This window comes from Peromyscus leucopus, chromosome 22 (genome assembly GCF_004664715.2).
Source record: "Peromyscus leucopus breed LL Stock chromosome 22, UCI_PerLeu_2.1, whole genome shotgun sequence".
Classification (NCBI taxonomy): domain Eukaryota; kingdom Metazoa; phylum Chordata; class Mammalia; order Rodentia; family Cricetidae; genus Peromyscus; species Peromyscus leucopus.
The window spans coordinates 16519429-16536682 of record NC_051081.1 but is presented as its reverse complement, the minus strand read 5'-3'; the positions used below and the strand labels follow the sequence as shown (position 1 = coordinate 16536682).

The following is a 17254-nucleotide window of genomic DNA, read 5'->3' as shown; positions in this document are numbered from 1 at the left end:
GGATGATGGGGTACAGTGATGGAGGAAGATGGGGTACAGTGATGGAGGATGATGGGTAGAGTGATGGAGGATGATGGGTAGAGTGATGGAGGATGATGGGTAGAGTGATGGAGGATGATGGGTACAGTGATGGAGGATGATGGGTACAGTGATGGAGGATGATGGGTACAGTGATGGAGGATGATGGGGTAGAGTGATGGAGGATGATGGGTACAGTGATGGAGGATGATGGGGTACAGTGATGGAGGATGATGGGGTACAGTGATGGAGGATGATGGGTACAGTGATGGAGGATGATGGGTACAGTGATGGAGGATGATGGGAACAGTGATGGAGGATGATGGGTACAGTGATGGAGGATGATGGGATACAGTGATGGAGGATGATGGGGTGCAGTGATGGAGGATGATGGGTACAGTGATGGAGGATGATGGGAACAGTGATGGAGGATGATGGGTGCAGCAATCATTTTATATTGCCATAGGAGTGCTAGGGTTACAGATGTGCACCACTGCCTCTGACTTTCTGTATGGGTTCTGGGGATCTATCTCAGGCTATTAGGGTAGCAATGTTTTCCCCTGCTAAGCCATGTCACAGACACGGGACAGTTTCTAAATCTCTCTATAAGCCCTATCTGATAAGGAAAACTGATGAACATTTTTTAAACTCATCAAATATAATATAATATTCCATGCTGTATTGGTTAGTTTCGATGTAGTTAGGTTGGTTTTGATGGTCAACTTGGTTGGATTGAAAAGCATTTAGGCGATTGTTGAAGTACCTTTCTGTGTGTGTCGATGAGAGTGTTTTCATGTTCCCGGCATATGACTGGAAATATCTAATAGGCCAGGGGTCCAGATGGAATATAGGAGGAAATAGAAAGCCCAGAAGTATGAATATTCTTGTCTTCCTGGCTGCTATGGTGAGCAGCCTCCTCCAAAGCATGCTCCATTGCCATGATGGTCTCCTTCATTGGAGGCCCAAACCAGTGAACTCAGAGCCCTGAAACCATGAGACAAGGTAAATTCTTCTAAATTATTTCTCTCAGGTACCTGTCACAGTGACAAGGAGTCTGAACGGCACACCTGGCAGACGGGGGTAGTGTGGCACAGGGAACTGTTGTCACAGCCTGCGAATGTGTAGCTGCTGTCACCATATTGTGGTTGATCTAGATTCAGCTTCTGTTAAGAATAAGAGAAGCTTGGTCCTGCCCTGTGAACAACTGGATTGTACATAATTTAGGTTGAAGATGGAATGCGAGAGGTTGTTGAATTATAATTTAGGTTTCTTATGCTTTGTGTTTATTACCCTGTATTTTGAAGTTCTGTCTTACCCGCCGCTGCAATAACATAGTTATGTCTTAAATTGTAATGATTGGAAGCTGGATTGGGCAAAGCTTTATCCTAAGGAATCTTATTTTATTTGCTTATTGTACTACCTAGCCACAAAACCCACACACACTTTAGACACCTCCTGCAGTAGAAGATCTTGGCCACTGAGCAGCTGGTTTGCTGTACAGAAGAAAGGCTGAGGCAGCCACCCTGCCTCATTACATCGCCTTGCAGCAGAACTGCTGACATTTTCCACATTCACACAGGATTCATGGAAGAACCGGCGCTGACATTCCTTTAACATTCAACAGGGTAAAAATACCAGTTGCTTTGAGGGCAGCTGGCATCCAATTTTAATTTCCATTCACACATTGACATCATTAAACAATTCCTATGCTGTGAGCCCTTTTTTCTTTTCAAGCTGGAGACTGACAACTTTGTAACGGTACTTGGCAGAGTTTGAGACCCTGCACACCAGTGGAGCGTCCGAGGATGCTCCCTCCACAAGACAGGGTTCCTCTGCTTCTGTAGAGGGCCCATGCTGTGGGTTTCAGCATGTGGTCTGTATTACTGCTGGGCAAAAGCCAGTAATTCCAGAACTCTCCTCTCCTCTTTTTTGACATAAAGCTCAAAGACTTTCAAGCCACGGGTTTGAATTATTGGGTTTTTTTTCAATGCATATATCAAAAATGTGGACAAAGTGTTATATTCTTCTTTCTGCAGGGTTTTTTTTTTTTTTCAGTTTTCTAAAGAACAGCACTGAAGCCTCTATTTAATGTCTGGGGAACTGTTCGCTCTTTTGGGGAGGGAACAACAGCCCCTTCATAACATTTCTTCTGGAGGATTTGTTGGTGGGTGGTTGGCCATGAGAAATACTTGAATCTCCCTGTGCATGGTCCTTCCCCATTCACTATGAATGCTGTTGAACATTATTGGCTTCTTTGGTTGTCCAGCCAGAAGGATGTCAGAGCGAGCATCTATGTGAACTTTCCAATGTTTGCTTCTGAAGACAGAAGTTAGAAATAAAAAAAAGTCTATTGAAGTTATTAGAAATTTGAGTTTATAATACTGCTTCTCCCTCTGAGTAAAAAGAGCTTCCCTAGTTTAAGAAAAACAGGGTCTTATTTTAATTCAATTGGAAAAGTCCTGGAGAGAAGGGTAGGGAGGAAGGAACAGGGAGAGAAAAGGGGAGGGGGAGAGAGGTGAAGAGATTCAGGGGGAGGGAGAGACTGGGGAGGGAGAAGAGGGTGGTATGGATGTTGCACACAGTCACGGGAAAACTGTTCTCTGCCGGTCTCTGCCTGTGTCCTTCAAACAGGGCCTCACTGAACTGGGAGCTTAGGGTTTTCCAGCTAGCTGACTACCCAGTGATCTGTTGCCTCCTCTCAACCTGGGCTTCCAGGCTTCAGCAGCCACACCTGGCTTTCAGAAGGATGCTGAGGGGGCTGGAGAGATGGCTCAGAGGTTAAGAGCACTGGCTAGTCTCCCAAAGGTCCTGAGTTCAATTCCCAGCACCCACATAGTGGCAGAAGGATGCTGAGGATCTGGACTCGGTAGCAGCCAGTGCTCTGACCCACCGAGCCAGCTCCCCAGCCAGTCCTGGAATTTGCCATAGTCCTTAGTAAGCTGCTAGCTCATTTAACAAGTCCTGTAAGGACTTCAGTCCATTTTGTACAAGAGATATTTGTAACGTAAGGTTTGCTTTTTGCTGTTAAAATGAAAAGCACATTTGGCACGTGATTCAGGACTAGGACTGACTAACTCCCTTTCCAAAAGTCAGATTCATTGAGGTGTAATCTAAATATACTAAAAGTCACCTCTCTTGGTGTATGGTGTGGACTTGGACAAACACAGGCTGTTATATGAAGGAAGTACAGCTGTGCTGGAGAACCTTTGCCTTACTCCTAGGACTCCCTTTGTGCATTGGTAGTTGGTGCCTTCCCTCTACCCCAGTCCCCAAAGTCCTTCCCTGGACCGGTTTTCCTTCAGCAGGAGTGGCCTTTTCCAGAATGACCATCAACTGGGACTGTGCAGAGTGCAGCTTTAGCGGGATGCTTGAGATTACCCTATGCTGTTGCATGTAGCCCTGTACCCTAGGCCACCAGTAGGGGGTTTGGGTGGTTTCCTAGTTTTGGAATTTGTATAGCTGGGGCTGGATAAATATTTCTCTATTGTAAAGGGGCCATGCGTAAACATCTGAGAAGCCCCGTGTAAAGCATGTGGCTTTATTGGACGGTTCATCTTCAACACAGTTGTCCTGTGTAGGTTTATTTCTCTCCCCTACACGATCCATGCCTATCTGCTTTCCACCAGTGTGGCATTGTTTTTATTGTAGTGGCTTTAAAGTAAGCTGGGCCTTTAAAGAGAAAGAGTCCTTCAAATTTGTTCTTTTTCAAAGTCATTTTGGCTTTTCTAATTCCTTTGCATTTCCATATAAATGTGATAATCAGCTTCTTAACTGAAAACAAAACAAAACAAAACAAAACAACAAAAACCTGAAACCCAGCCTCTGGGACTTCTCTTGGACTGTGTTGACTCTACAGATATGCACACAGAGAACCACAGCCACAGTCTGTTCAGAGTGACTATTTCTTCATGACTCAGTCTTGGTAGGGCTGGGTCTCCAGGACTTGTCTATTTCATTTACTTTTCCATTTTCTTTAGAGATCTATTTTTAATATTGTGTATGTGTATGTATGTGTCTGTGCACATGACTGCAGGCCCCTGTAGAGGCCAGAAGAAGGTGTCAGGTCCCTTGGAGTTACAGGTGTCTGTGAGCTGCCCAGTGTGGGTGTGGGGACTGAGAAGAGCAGCATATGCTTTTACCTGCTCAGCCACCTCCCCAGCTCCCCCAGAGTTCTCATTTTGTTGGTGGAGTTGTGTCCTTCGGGTTCTCTGAAGGCTCTTTGTGTCTGTAAGGTCAGTAGTGATGTCACTTGTTTTACTTAGGACTTGAGGCCTCTGACTCTTCTTTTTCCTTTTCTTCAGTCTAGATAAAGAGGCATCGACTTCATTGATCTGTCTGTAGAACCAACCTTCAATTTTAGTGATTTTTCTTTCATCTTTCCCCATTTTCTGTCTTATTTCTGTTTATTAGTACTTCTGAAAACCTTGGATCCCCACTACCACTGCCATCCTGTAAGGTGTTAGGTTAGGTTGTTAATTTGAGATTGGTCTTTCAAATATAAGTATTTAAAACTTTAAAATTCCCTTCCAGGACCTATAAGCTTTGGAATGTGTGTTATGTGCCCTTCATTTTAAATTTTATTACTTATTTATTGAGAGCTCAGGCTGACCTTGAACTGACAATCCTCCTGCCTCAGCCTGTTGGGTGCTGGGCTTACGAGTATGTGCTCCATACTTAACTGTCCTTTCATTTAAGACCTTAAGATCTTGTAATTTCTTTTTTAAACCATTGGGTTTGAAGATATGATGTTTAATTGATACATATTTATAGATTTTCTAGTTTTCTTCATGCTACCATGTTCTAGTTATGGATGTCTAATATTTATTCTAAATTCTTTGTTTTAGTAACTTTATTCACAATTATTTCTAGTATCATCATAAAAGATGCTTTAGTATGATTTTTTTCTGAATTTGTCTTGCATCCTAAAATAATTAATCTTAGTGATTGTTATTGTGATCTGAGAAAATATATCCTGCTTTTGTTGGATGGAGAGTTCCTTTGTGTGTCTGTGAGCGTTAGTTATTGTCCACTTGACACACACTAGAGTTACCTTGGAAGAGGGAACCACAGTTGAAGAATTGCCTCCATTGACCTGCTGGGATGTGTGTGGGGTAGCTTCTTATCACCAGCTGATGTAGGCGGGGCCAGCCCACTGTGGGTGGTGCCATCCCTAGACAGGTGGGCCTGGGCTGTATAAGGATGGTAGCCGAGCAAGCCACGGGGAGTAAGCCAGGAAGCAGTTGTGCTCACCTTTCCGGTCTCTGCTCCTATCTGGCTCCCGCCCTGACTTTCCTCAGTGACGGACCATGACTTGTAAGTGTTAAGTCCAATAAACTTTTCCCTCCTCCGAGTTGCTTTTGTTCGTGGTGTTCATAACACTGAGAGAAAATGAACTAGAGGAAGAGTTTCCTAAGTCCTATTGATTAGATCATTACATTCACTATTATGTCATTGAATTTCTGTCTGTATACACCCGGAAGTGTGGTGTTAAGGTCTCTTCCTGTTCTAGTATTGTCTCTGCCTTCCATTGTTTCAGTGTTTGTCGTGTATGTGGCTTTGGCATTTGGTGACATTTCTAATTATAATTTTGTTGATGAGATGATCTTTTAGGATTCTATGTTTTTCTTTCCATCCCTCCCTCCTTCCTCTCCCTCTCTTTTTTCTTTCTGTAACAGGTTTTTTTTTTTGTTTTTTTTTTTTGGTTTTTCGAGACAGGGTTTCTCTGTGTAGCTTTGCGCCTTTTCCTGGAACTCACTCTGTAGACCAGGCTGGCCTCGAACTCACAGAGATCCGCCTGGCTCTGCCTCCTGAGTGCTGGGATTAAAGGCGTGCGCCACCACCGCCCGGCCTGTAACAGTGTTTTTTATCTTAAAGCCTGTTTTCTTCCTTTCTTTTTCCTTTCTTTTTTCCTTTTGACAGTGACACAGGCCCTGCAGCTCCTTTGAATGCTACTGTGTGGCATTTATTTTTCTGTCCTTTCGTTTGTCAACCCATGCATGTTCTTAGATTTTTCAGTTAGGATCGTGTAGACAGCAGATGGTTGAATTCTGCCCTTTCCAATCCAGTCTGCAGTCTGTGGGTTTTGTTTTGCGAAATAATTTGGACAGAATCTGCTCCGGCTGGTTCATTCTCCAGAAAGGTGGAGCTGAGGTTGTAGGAGCTTTTGAAAAGGGAAGGTGAAATCAGCCAGAACCACGGTTCACCATCAGGGTAGATTCATGCTGAGCTCCTAAAATGGGATGGCTCAAAGAGTGTCTCCATGAACTTCAGGTGTGAAAAAACATTGGCTTGGCTCTGTTTCCGGTCACTTCTCCCTCTGGTCCCTCCATTGTGCTTCCCTATGCTTGTGATATCTTCACCAGACCCTAACCAGTGCTGGCTCCTTTTGGAGTCCCATAATCATTGATAACCTCTTTATAGATTTCTCAGGCTGAGATATTTTGTTAGAACAACCCAAAATGGCCTGGCGGTGGTGGCGCATGCCTTTAATTCCAGCACTCGGGAGGCAGAGCCAGGCGGATCTCTGTGAGTTCCAGGCCAGCCTGGGCTACCAAGTGAGTCCCAGGAAAGGCGCAAAGCTACACAGAGAAACCCTGTCTCGGGGAAAAAAAAACAAACAAACAAAAAAAAACCCAAAATGGATTGGGAGAGATAATTTAACTCATTTATGTTTTAGGTAATTATTGATTGAGAAGGGCTAACTCTTACAATTTTGTTTCTTGTTTTCTGTGTACCTTGAGTTTTTGTTCAATTCCTTCTTTTCTGTTTAATTGGCATTCTTGTATTAGTACATTTTGATTTCCTTATCTTTCCCACTGTGTGATATTCCATAGCTGTTTTCTATAGCTTTTGGTTATTAGGAGGATTAAATATACTATCTTCACATTTGTTGCTGAGTCCAACAGCAACAAATTCAGCCACACAAAAGCTTGCTTCCTCATAATTCAGCCATTCTCTGCTTTTCCTTATTGTCACAGGTTGTATTTACATAGTTAGACACGTTAACATAGATTTATGCTTTTGTCTCTTGAGTCTTAGAGAAGAATAAAAAGTCAATGGAACTGAAATTACAGTTCTGTATTTGCTATCATCAACTCCCTTTTCCTGGAAAATGTCTTCCTATTGTTTCCCAGTTCCTATCTGACAGTGGCCTTTGATTTCAACCCAAAGGGCTCCGAGGGGAACCAGTGGTGATGGATCCCTTTACCTTTTATCTGGGAATGTTTTAATCTTCCCCTCTTGTTTAAGATGCCAGGTAAACTGCATAGAGTTTATGCAGGGGAGACAGGGAAGCGTGGCAACAGCTATAGAAACCACAGCAGTGTTTTCTGTTGGGATGGGGATTGCATTCCACCCTTTCCCTATTTTAAACTCTTTAAGTACATTGTCCCACTGCATTCTGCCGTCGGGTGTTATGCTGGAAGCTGGCAACAGTGTTAGTGAATGTAGACAGTTTCTTTTCCCATCCTGCCTCAAATGTACCGCTTCACAGTTTCAGTTAAGTATTTGTTGCTACTGTGCAGACACACAATTGATTTTTGTAAGCCAATCTTACATTCTGTCACCTGTTAAGACCAAGTAATTCTGTATAATCCTTGGAATTGTTTTATATAGTTATAATCATTGTGAACAGAAACAGCTTAATTGATTCCTTGTCAACATTGTTCTTTCTTTTTTTCTCCTCATCTCTTTAAGACTTCTGGTACAGAATTCGAGTGGAGAGAGCCAGCGGTTTGCTCTTGATCCCAAGGGGGAAAATGTCGAGTCTTGTTAGCAAGTGCTGTGCTGGCTGTGGGCTTTCTGTAGATGCCCTTTACAGGTGGACAAAGTTTCCTCAGCAAAGGATTGCTGAGAGTTGCCTGGGGGAGGCAGTGGGGGAAGACGCATGCCCTTAACCCTGGCATTTGAGAGGAAGAGGCAGTCGTAGGCTGCCTGACACTGGCAATCAGTGGTGAGTCATTTCTCCAGCCCTCAAGTGCTCTTGATAAAAAGCTGTTTGGCTATTTTTGGATAGAATATTCTATACATGTCAGTTAGGTCGTATAGATTGCATGCATTGATCAGGTCTTCTGCATTGTTACTGAGTAATTATTGCAAATGCCTTTGTTGTTTACTGAGAGAAATTACAGTTGTGAACATATTTATTTTTTTTAATTCTTTTAGTTATTTTTGTTTTTGTTCTTGTAGCTTGAGCCCAGGGCCTTAGTGTATAATAAACATGGCTGCTACTCCTGAGCTACATCCCCAGCTGTTTTTGATTTACGTATTTTTGAAGTGATATTGACAGTATTGATACATGGATAAAAATTTAGGATTGTTGTTTTCTTCTTGAAAAGACTCTTATTGTTGGACAATATTCTTATGTATATTTTGTACTATTTCTTGTTCTGAGTCTAATATCACCATTTTAGTTTTACTTCGATTGATTGGTGTTTGCATGGTACATGTTGTCTTTCCATACTTAAATACTTTTGCATTTAAATTATTTTGTGTCTGTGTGTGATGTATGTATGTGTCATAGCATGGATGTGTGGTCAGAGGACAACTTGTAGGAATAGGTTCTCGCCTTCTACAGTGTGGGCCCCAGGGGTCAAGTTCAGGTTGTGAGGCTTGGCTGCAAGCGGCTGTACCCACGGAGCCATCTCAGCAGCCGTCGCCTTAGATACCTTTAACTGACCTGCGCGATATTTAAAGTGGTTTCTTACACACAGGATAGTATCAAGTGTTGCTAAGTTGGTCCAGCCTTATGGCTTTGTAACTGGTGCTTTAGACCATTTATACCTGGTGTAGTTATTAAACTGCTTGCTGGTTGTTTGTGTTCTTTCTTTTCTTTTTTCTGCATACGTTTGATTTTTCCTTTGTCTGTATTGATTGTACTGATGACTCCTTCACGTGGAATTTCTACTCTGATAGAATTTCCACTTGACTGGTATTTCCATATGTCCAAGGAAATTTCCATGCAAGGACCATGTTATCCACATTGCCCATGTTTCCCACTGGATTGCCTAATGTCAATCATAGTCTGATTCTGACATTTGCGTCCTATTCTCCTGGTTGGCTCTCTTGCCTATAGTTGACCTTTCTTGCTTTTTTTGGTTTCCTGTTATTTTTGATTTTGACTGATGGTCAGACATCTTGTATAGACAAGGAGAGACTCGGGTACATAGTATTTGCACTTGGAGATGGCCATCATTCTTTTCACAGAGAGATGTATTTATACATTCCACACAACCAAGGGCCTTTTGTTCTTCAGCGTCCTGTACCCCAGGACAGATTTTTTTTTTTTTAATGGAATCAAGCAAAGCTGTGATGTGATAGTTTGTTTGGCTTCTGCTCTTTGATAGTATGGCAGTGCTATTCTTTTTAGCATTTTTATCGTAAGTGACAGCGACCATTTTTTTGTCCATGAATAAACATTATCTTGTTTCTGTAATTTAGACTTATTTATAGTTCAGTCACACCATAGCCATTCATTTCTGCATAAGGGATGCACCTTCATTCCATCTGTGAAGGCAGTCTGTTTCCAATGTTATAAAAGTTAATTGCATGTAAACTAATTACTTGTATGTTTATTAATGTTAAATCTTCTATGTAAGGTTATTTTTAAAGAGGACTTTGTGAGGATTCATTGTAGAGAATATTTATATGGATATGCATCCCAGAAGCTAGCCATCCACTCATAAATAAGTTGAATATTTCCTATGTTAAAGTAGTGTCTTAAAACGATGCATTGAGGTGTGTAATTGTGTTGCCTGAACCACCACAAACACAGGAGTACTAAGAAAGTATGTTTGTTCAAACCAGAACAAAGCTTCTTGGGCCTAGCTTCAGTGATCTGGGAGATTCCAACAGTTTCTTAGGCTGATATGTGAAGGCTCTTTGAGGTCTGCTAGCTGTCTTTTCTGTGCCCTTGATCTGTCCTTGTGCACCTAGTCCTGAGGGCCAACATGACCCATTGTTAATAACGTGTGTCCCTGTCCCCATGCTTCCCAGACAGCCAGCACGGCCTTGTGCTACTATGCAGAATCTAGCGCTCATTACCAAGGTTTTGTGTTTGAGACAGTGCCCTTGAAGTCACAGGATCCTCCTGCCTTAGCCTCCAGAGAGCTGCTGTTGGCACCAGATCTGGACTCCCATTAGTTTTTAAATGATTTTAATTTATTTTTTAGTCATTAAAATAAATGATTAAATTCACATAAAGTCCTTTTAATGAGAAAAAAAATGAATGTTTATGTTAATCATCTTCACAAAAGAGAGGAGTCCTGAAAAATCATTTATCATGTACAACTCTGTTCATATCAGGCACATGTCTCTTAGAAACATGGTACACATTTCAAGACCTTGGCTGAGTGTTTTCATCTGAGGTTTTGTCCATAAAGCATATTCCCTTTTTATAATACACACACACACACACACACACACACACACACACACACACACACACTTTGATTAGTTTTTTAAGGGGCTGATTTTGTCAAAAAGGATAAGAATTGTGCTGTAAATTCTGGGGTATTTATGGTTACATAAAGTACCTCCTTTTATTAAGAAGCTTGGAGCTTTGGGGAGCTCTAGCCCACCAGTGACAGCCTTGACATTTCGGGGAGCTCTAGCCCACCCGGGACAGATGAATGAGAGTCCATATGCAGCATTGGTGGGGAACTTCTGTAATCAAGCTTGGGTTTCAATCCCGGTTCACTCTTTGCTGCCTTTGTGGTCTTATAAGCCATAGTGTCTCATCTCAGTATGTTACACTTAGATTTAAATTTGAAAATGTATATAAAATATTTACCAGATGCTTGTAAGCTCTGTTTGAGAGAGAGAATGATGAAAGTAAAAGGTATCTATATAGCCAGGGTTAATAATTAAATTCTTCCACCATCACTATGCATTTCCGGAAGGTTTTCCTCATCTTGAAGAGAAGCATTAAATGATGCCTGTAGTGGTTTGAATGAAGATGGCCCCACAGGCCCATAGGGAGTGGCACTTTTAGGAGGTGTGGCCTCATTGGAGTAGGTTTGGCTTTGTTCGAGGAAGTGTGTCACTGGTGGCAGGTTTTGAGGTTTCAGATGCTCAAGCCAGGCCCAGTGACTCACTCTCTTCCTACTACCTGCCAATCTGGATGAAGAACTCTCAAGCTACCTTTGTACAGCAACATGTCTGCCTGTGTGCTGCCATGAAGATAATGGACTAAACCTATGAACTATAGGTCAGCCCCAATTAAATGTTTCCTTATGAGAGTTGCTGTGGTCATGGTGTCTCCTCACAGCAATAGAAACCCTAACTAAGACAGTTGCCCCCACACCCCATCTCTCTCTTCCTCCCACACCTTGGTAGTCCTCATTTTACTTCATCTCCATGAACATTTCTACAACAGGTGCCTCTGGTGAAGTGAAATAATATAGCTATCCTGTGTTAGCTTCTTTGACCTATAGAGTCTTTTGGAATTTGCATAATTTCTCTAGTCACTGTCTTTGCCATTTTAATCAAGTTAAAATTCAGTAGGTACGGGCTATCTAAGGGCATACATACACACATACATACATACATACATACATACATACATACACACATACATACATACATACATACATACATACACACATACATACATACATACATACATACATACACACACACATACATACATACATACATACATACATACATACATACACACACACATACATACATACATACACACACACATACATACATACATACACACACATATGGTGGCAAATATTATGTGAAAGCAGTGAGCTCATTTGGTGCCAGCGTATGGTAGTATGTTTACTTAACTTATAACCAAACAATCATTCTTGTTAGAAATGCTAAAGATATCACAGAATTCCAAGTTTAGAGACTGATCTTAGAAGGCAAAGATACATTTAAATGGCCACTCGGGTGTTTGCCAGTCACTGACCATTCAGATTCAGTGTTTTAATGCCCTGTTTGACCTGAAGAACTCAACAGCTCCTCTTCTTTTCGCAGAATTCTACTTCTGAGAGGGACCTGAATATTCAGGTAACTGATGATGATATTAACGAAATAATTCAAATAGATGGAACTGGTGATAACTCTTCCACTGAAGAAGTGGGAAGCATAAGAGACATAGACGAGAATGAGTTCCCAGGGATCTCGGACGCAGGCGACCTTAAGGTGCTGGAGGAAGAAGCTGACAGTGTGTCCAACGAAGATTCCACAGCCAACAGCAGTGACAACGAAGACCACCAAATAGACACCATGGAAGAGGTGAGGCGCTCACCTGAGCCGAGACTCGGTTTTGTTAACTGTGAGATTTGTGCTTTTGTGTGCTTCATGGCCAAATGCAAATCTAATTAAGATTGATCTCATCTTCACCCTTTCAAAATCAGTGATTTGTATGCAGGGCCTTAACATTCCCACCTTAAACTGTGCTTTCACCTGCTGGGACGTGATTAGGAACTGGTTTCATATTTGTTCCTCTTAAGTAGACGTAGTAGGCAGCTTAGGAGAGACAGTTTCTGTCCTCTTTCTAATAAACATGGTGGCATTTGAGTGGGATATGGTGACTAAGTTGGTGAGGGCTGTTGACTCTTGCTTGCGGCTGCCTTCAGGTATCTGCCTGTGGTAATGCCTTCTCTGAGTCACCGTCTTTAACAGTCCCAGCGTCCTGTGGGTCTCATTTGGACTTGTCATTTCATAGATGAGAAAACCGAGATACAGAGAATTTTGATCATTTGCCCAAGGTTGATCATGTAATTATTAAGTGGTCATGCTGGAATTCAAAGCCAGGTTATTTGACTTTGAAGCAAAAATGCTATTCTGTCTCTTCAGGTCCCTTTACTTCTATGTCTTTCTATCTTTGAAAAAAAACTGAAGCATCATGAAATCCCTTAATGTGATCATCTTTCATCTTTAGGATCCTCTAAATTCCGGAGATGATGTCAGTGAGCAGGACGTGCCAGACCTGTTTGACACAGATAATGTAATTGTCTGTCAGTATGATAAGGTACTGTGCTCACCTTTTGGACTTGGGGTTTATTAATTGAACTCATACTGGAAGGTACATAAAATAGTATGAAATATGATGGCGAGTTCCAGTTCGCAGTCAAGTGACTCATAGAACAGCTGTTTAGTCCTGTATGTGTGTGCATGTACATTATTTGCACACTTGTGTGGGTGCACATGTGTGTATGGGTGTGTATGTGCATGGAGACCAGAGGACAACCTCTGCTATTGTTTCTTAGAAGCTTTCTACCTTGTTTTGGGAGACAGGGTTTTTCATTAGCCTGGAGCTAACAAAGTAGGCTAGGCTGGATGGCCAACAAGTCCCCTTGATCCGCCCATGCTTGCTGCCCCAGCACTGGGATTATAAGCATGCACTGCTGTGCCCAGCTCCTTTTCATGTGGATCTGGGTCTCCAACTCAGGTCCTTACGTTTGTGTAGCAAGGCTTAATTCTCAGTAAATGATCTGCAGCCCAATTCTGTAAAGTTGAGGGTGTGTTTTGGGTCTACCACTGTGCTGTATGGGACAGTGACACTTGAAAGTGATAATCATTGTTCTCCCCACCCCACCCCCGTGGTGGATTGAACCTAGGATGTAGCACATGCTGCATCCCCAGCCCCTAAATGATAATCTGTGTCTTAAGGAGGGGACGATCTTATTCAAGCACACGATTTCTTACAGGATAAAAAAAACCACACACGATAAGATGGCAGGCAAGTCAGATGTTAGAATAGCGTGACAAGTAAGGCAAATGCCGCTGACACATGAATCAAACCTTAAGCTGTGTGGCAGACAGCAAGACCTAAAAGTAGCAAGGAAATACAAGAAATCATTTGTTGCTAGAATTCTCCACGAACCCCTCACGGGCAATGTGAGCCTTTGAAATGGGGCTTGAATGATTTGTATCTCGGAGAGAGGGATGGAAGGCAGGCATGCAGAGTGTAGCCCGATGTAAAGCAGAGACACAAATGGATGGAGTATGTGCACGGGACAGTCTCACCAGCATTGTTTGGGATGCCCACATCCTTGCTATTGCTTGCCATGTGACATTCAGATCCTTGGCATCCTAGTGTGTATGAAGTGGGTATTAATATAGTGTTTTTGAGTCATAATTTGATATACTTAAAGGAGACAGAGGAAATGCTTTTAAGTGCTATAAAAATAAGCTTTTCTCTACAAAATCTCCTTATTCCTTCTAACATTTTATATAGATAAAAAATGATAATTTATCAGATTTGGTCTCCATCTCCAATAAAATGTAAACTCTTCAAAGGCAGGATTTTTTTTAAAAAAAACATACATAACATGTCTACAGTCAGCCCTCTATACCTGTGACTTCCTCTGCAGAGTCAACCAAGGGGATCAAAAACCTTTGAAAAATGTAAATGTTTCCTGAACATGTGCAGACTTAGTTTTGGTCACTATTTTCTGAACAATTTAGTATTACTGTTATTTAAAAACATTTTTGCATAGCATTAGATGTTACAAATAACCTAGAGATTATGTAAATCTTCCACAAGGATGTGTGTAGGTTGTATGAAACACACGAAACCATTTACATAAGGGGCCTGAGCAATCCACAGACTTGGCTCTAGTAACTGTGGGGCCAATCATTGATACTTAGATGTGGAGTGATGGTTCCCATGGTGTACGAATGACTTGATATATCTCCAATACTTAAGCTAGTGTTTGGTGTAACTAAGTGTGTGGATGTAACTGGGATCTGTGGAATGAAGACTCAGATGCATCCAAAGAATGAATATAGCCTTTCATGGCTGCAGGGGTGTCCAACCTCGAAGGACTGAAGCCCTATCCCTTCACCTAGGGCATTTTTATTTACTCTCTATTTACAGTTTAGCAGTTAATTTCAGCACCTTCAAAGCAACCTAAAAGGAGCTTCCAGGGACCAAATGCCAAGTGCAAATTACTTGATTTATCAGGTACCGTGGTTTTCCGGGTTTCCTGAACCAAGTTTTGCACAGGCCTTTGATTCTTGGGGGACTCTCTGATCCTTGACTCTCAGACAAGATTCACACAGGGTGATAGGAGAAACAAAAGGTGTGGTTGAACAAAGGAAGGATTGGGTCTAGGTGCTGCTCTCTGGAGCCAGGCCAGGAGCTCAGCAGGAATGCACTACAGTTTGGCTTACAGGAACCCAAATGTTTGCCAAAGAATGAGTAAAGTATCTTGAGGAGGTCTTACATTTAGGGTCAGAATAATCCCATTTGCTATTTTAAAGAATGGAAGTGACCTCTTAGTTTACAAATGTAGTCTGGATTATTTTTCTCTCTTCAGATTCACCGAAGCAAGAACAGATGGAAATTCTACTTGAAGGATGGTGTCATGTGCTTTGGAGGGAGAGACTATGTATTTGCAAAAGCCATTGGTGAGGCCGAGTGGTAAATGCTAGAAGCTCAGTACATCAGCTCTGTGAACCTACGTGGGACTGGTATATTGTATGCTGTGAACCACATTTTTATTTTATATGTAGTCCATCAAAGAGTTGATTAACTTTTTGTTCACTATATGGAATGAAATAAATTTAATGAAATAAAATGATAGTTCAAATGCAGATACAGATAGACAGCCTTACATTTCTTTTGTTTTCTGTTTTGGCTGGTGCCTCCTTCATTGTCTCCTTGTTGTGAGAGCACCATGAGGTGTCACATTTAGTGATTAGAAAAGTCACCATAGCCCCACCTACACTCCGAATACCCCATGTCTTTTCAAAATGCAAACAAAATCCATTCAAAAGTAAGCTACGAGGTGAAGTGCCATATCCATCCTATTGGGTACTGATCTAACTATTTAGGTTTGGGGTAACCACAGAGAGAAGTAAGAGTTCACCAAACTATTTTGGATTTGGTACTCACTCACCAGCCTCAGACCATGCTGTTTAAAAACCCAGGTCTTGTGGAATTATCCGAGTCAGTGATTTTCAAGGTTTTGGCCAGGATCCACACCATGGAATGCACTTAGAATGTGAAGTCTCTTTTTGAGTGTACATGGGCACACATAACAGAAGTGCAGTAAAAGATGCAGAAATTACACCTGCCTTTGGTGTGGTGGCCTTCTGCATTATCTAGTTGACTCTGTGATGTTTAAATAAATAACAATAAAAAAAAAACTAGATAGTTTTGGCTCACAAAGGTGATTTCACTTTGTGACCATTTGTACTTTCTTAAAAGTAAGACTTATTTATTTTTAATTTTATGTGTATGGATATTTTGCCTGAATGTATGTCTGTGTATCACGTTCATGCAGTACCCACAGAGAAGATAGCATCAGATCCCCTGAATCTGGAGTTATATACAGTTGTAGCTGTCACATGGGTGCAGGGAATCCATCCTGGGGCCTCTAGAAGAACAGGCAGTACATTTAACTGCTGAGCTCTCTCTCCAGTTAACATTTCTTTTTAATCTTCTGACTGTCTTAGTTAGGGTTTCTGTTGCTGTGTTAAAACACCGTAATCAAAAGCAGCTCGGAGAGAAAAGAGTTTATTTTTGCATATACTTCCATACCATAGTTCATCAGTGAAGGCAGGGCAGGAACCTGGAGGCAGGAGCTGACACAGAGGCCATGGAGGAGTGCTGCTTACTGGCTTATTCCTCATGGCTGGCTCAGCCTGAATCCTTAGAGGACCCAGGACCACCAGCCCAGGGGGTTTTTCCACCTGTAATGGGCTGGATCCTCCTCCATCAATTACTAAGAAATGATCGTATAAATTTGCATGCCCACAGCCCGATCTTATGGAGGCATTTTCTCAGTTGCCTCCTCTCAGAAGACTCTATCATGAATCAAGCTGACATAAAAACTAGCTAGCACATTGATGTCCATAACTTCATTGTTTAATTTAATATGGATGTGATATCCTATTTATAGGATCCTGCTCTCACCAAGTTAATTCATGATTTTCTTTTCCGTACTATTTTTGATTAACATTTCATTCATTAATAATGTTAATGGGGTTTGGTAGGATATTTTTATACACATTTACAGCATGCATCAATCAAGCACAGCCTTCCTTTTTCTACACTCCCTCGATGCTCTTCCCAATGTTTACTTATCACTATTCTAGTTTCAAGTCAACTTTCTTTTTAATAAATTATTAAAATCTTATCATAAGAATGAAATTATGAAATTTGCAGGTAAATGGGCGGAAATGAAACAGTTGTCCTGAGTGAGGTAACCCAGACCCGGAAAGTCAAACAATGCATGTTTTCTCTTAAACATGGATATTAAATTAA

General features: G+C 41.6%; 1 protein-coding gene across 4 annotated transcripts in view; it reads left to right on the top strand.

Moving 5' to 3' along the window:
- The window catches only part of Gtf2a1l (general transcription factor IIA subunit 1 like), a 35167-nt gene extending 19582 nt beyond the window's left edge, over window positions 1-15585 (top strand). For all 4 annotated transcript variants that reach the window (XM_037197966.1, XM_028893092.2, XM_037197964.1 and 1 more), the window contains 3 exons: window positions 12010-12270; window positions 12920-13009; window positions 15303-15585. In XM_037197966.1, coding sequence (XP_037053861.1) covers window positions 12010-12270; window positions 12920-13009; window positions 15303-15410 — 459 coding nt within the window. In that variant the 3' untranslated portion in view covers window positions 15411-15585. The remainder of the gene's footprint in view (window positions 1-12009; window positions 12271-12919; window positions 13010-15302) is intronic.
- The last annotated feature ends 1669 nt before the right edge of the window (window positions 15586-17254 follow it).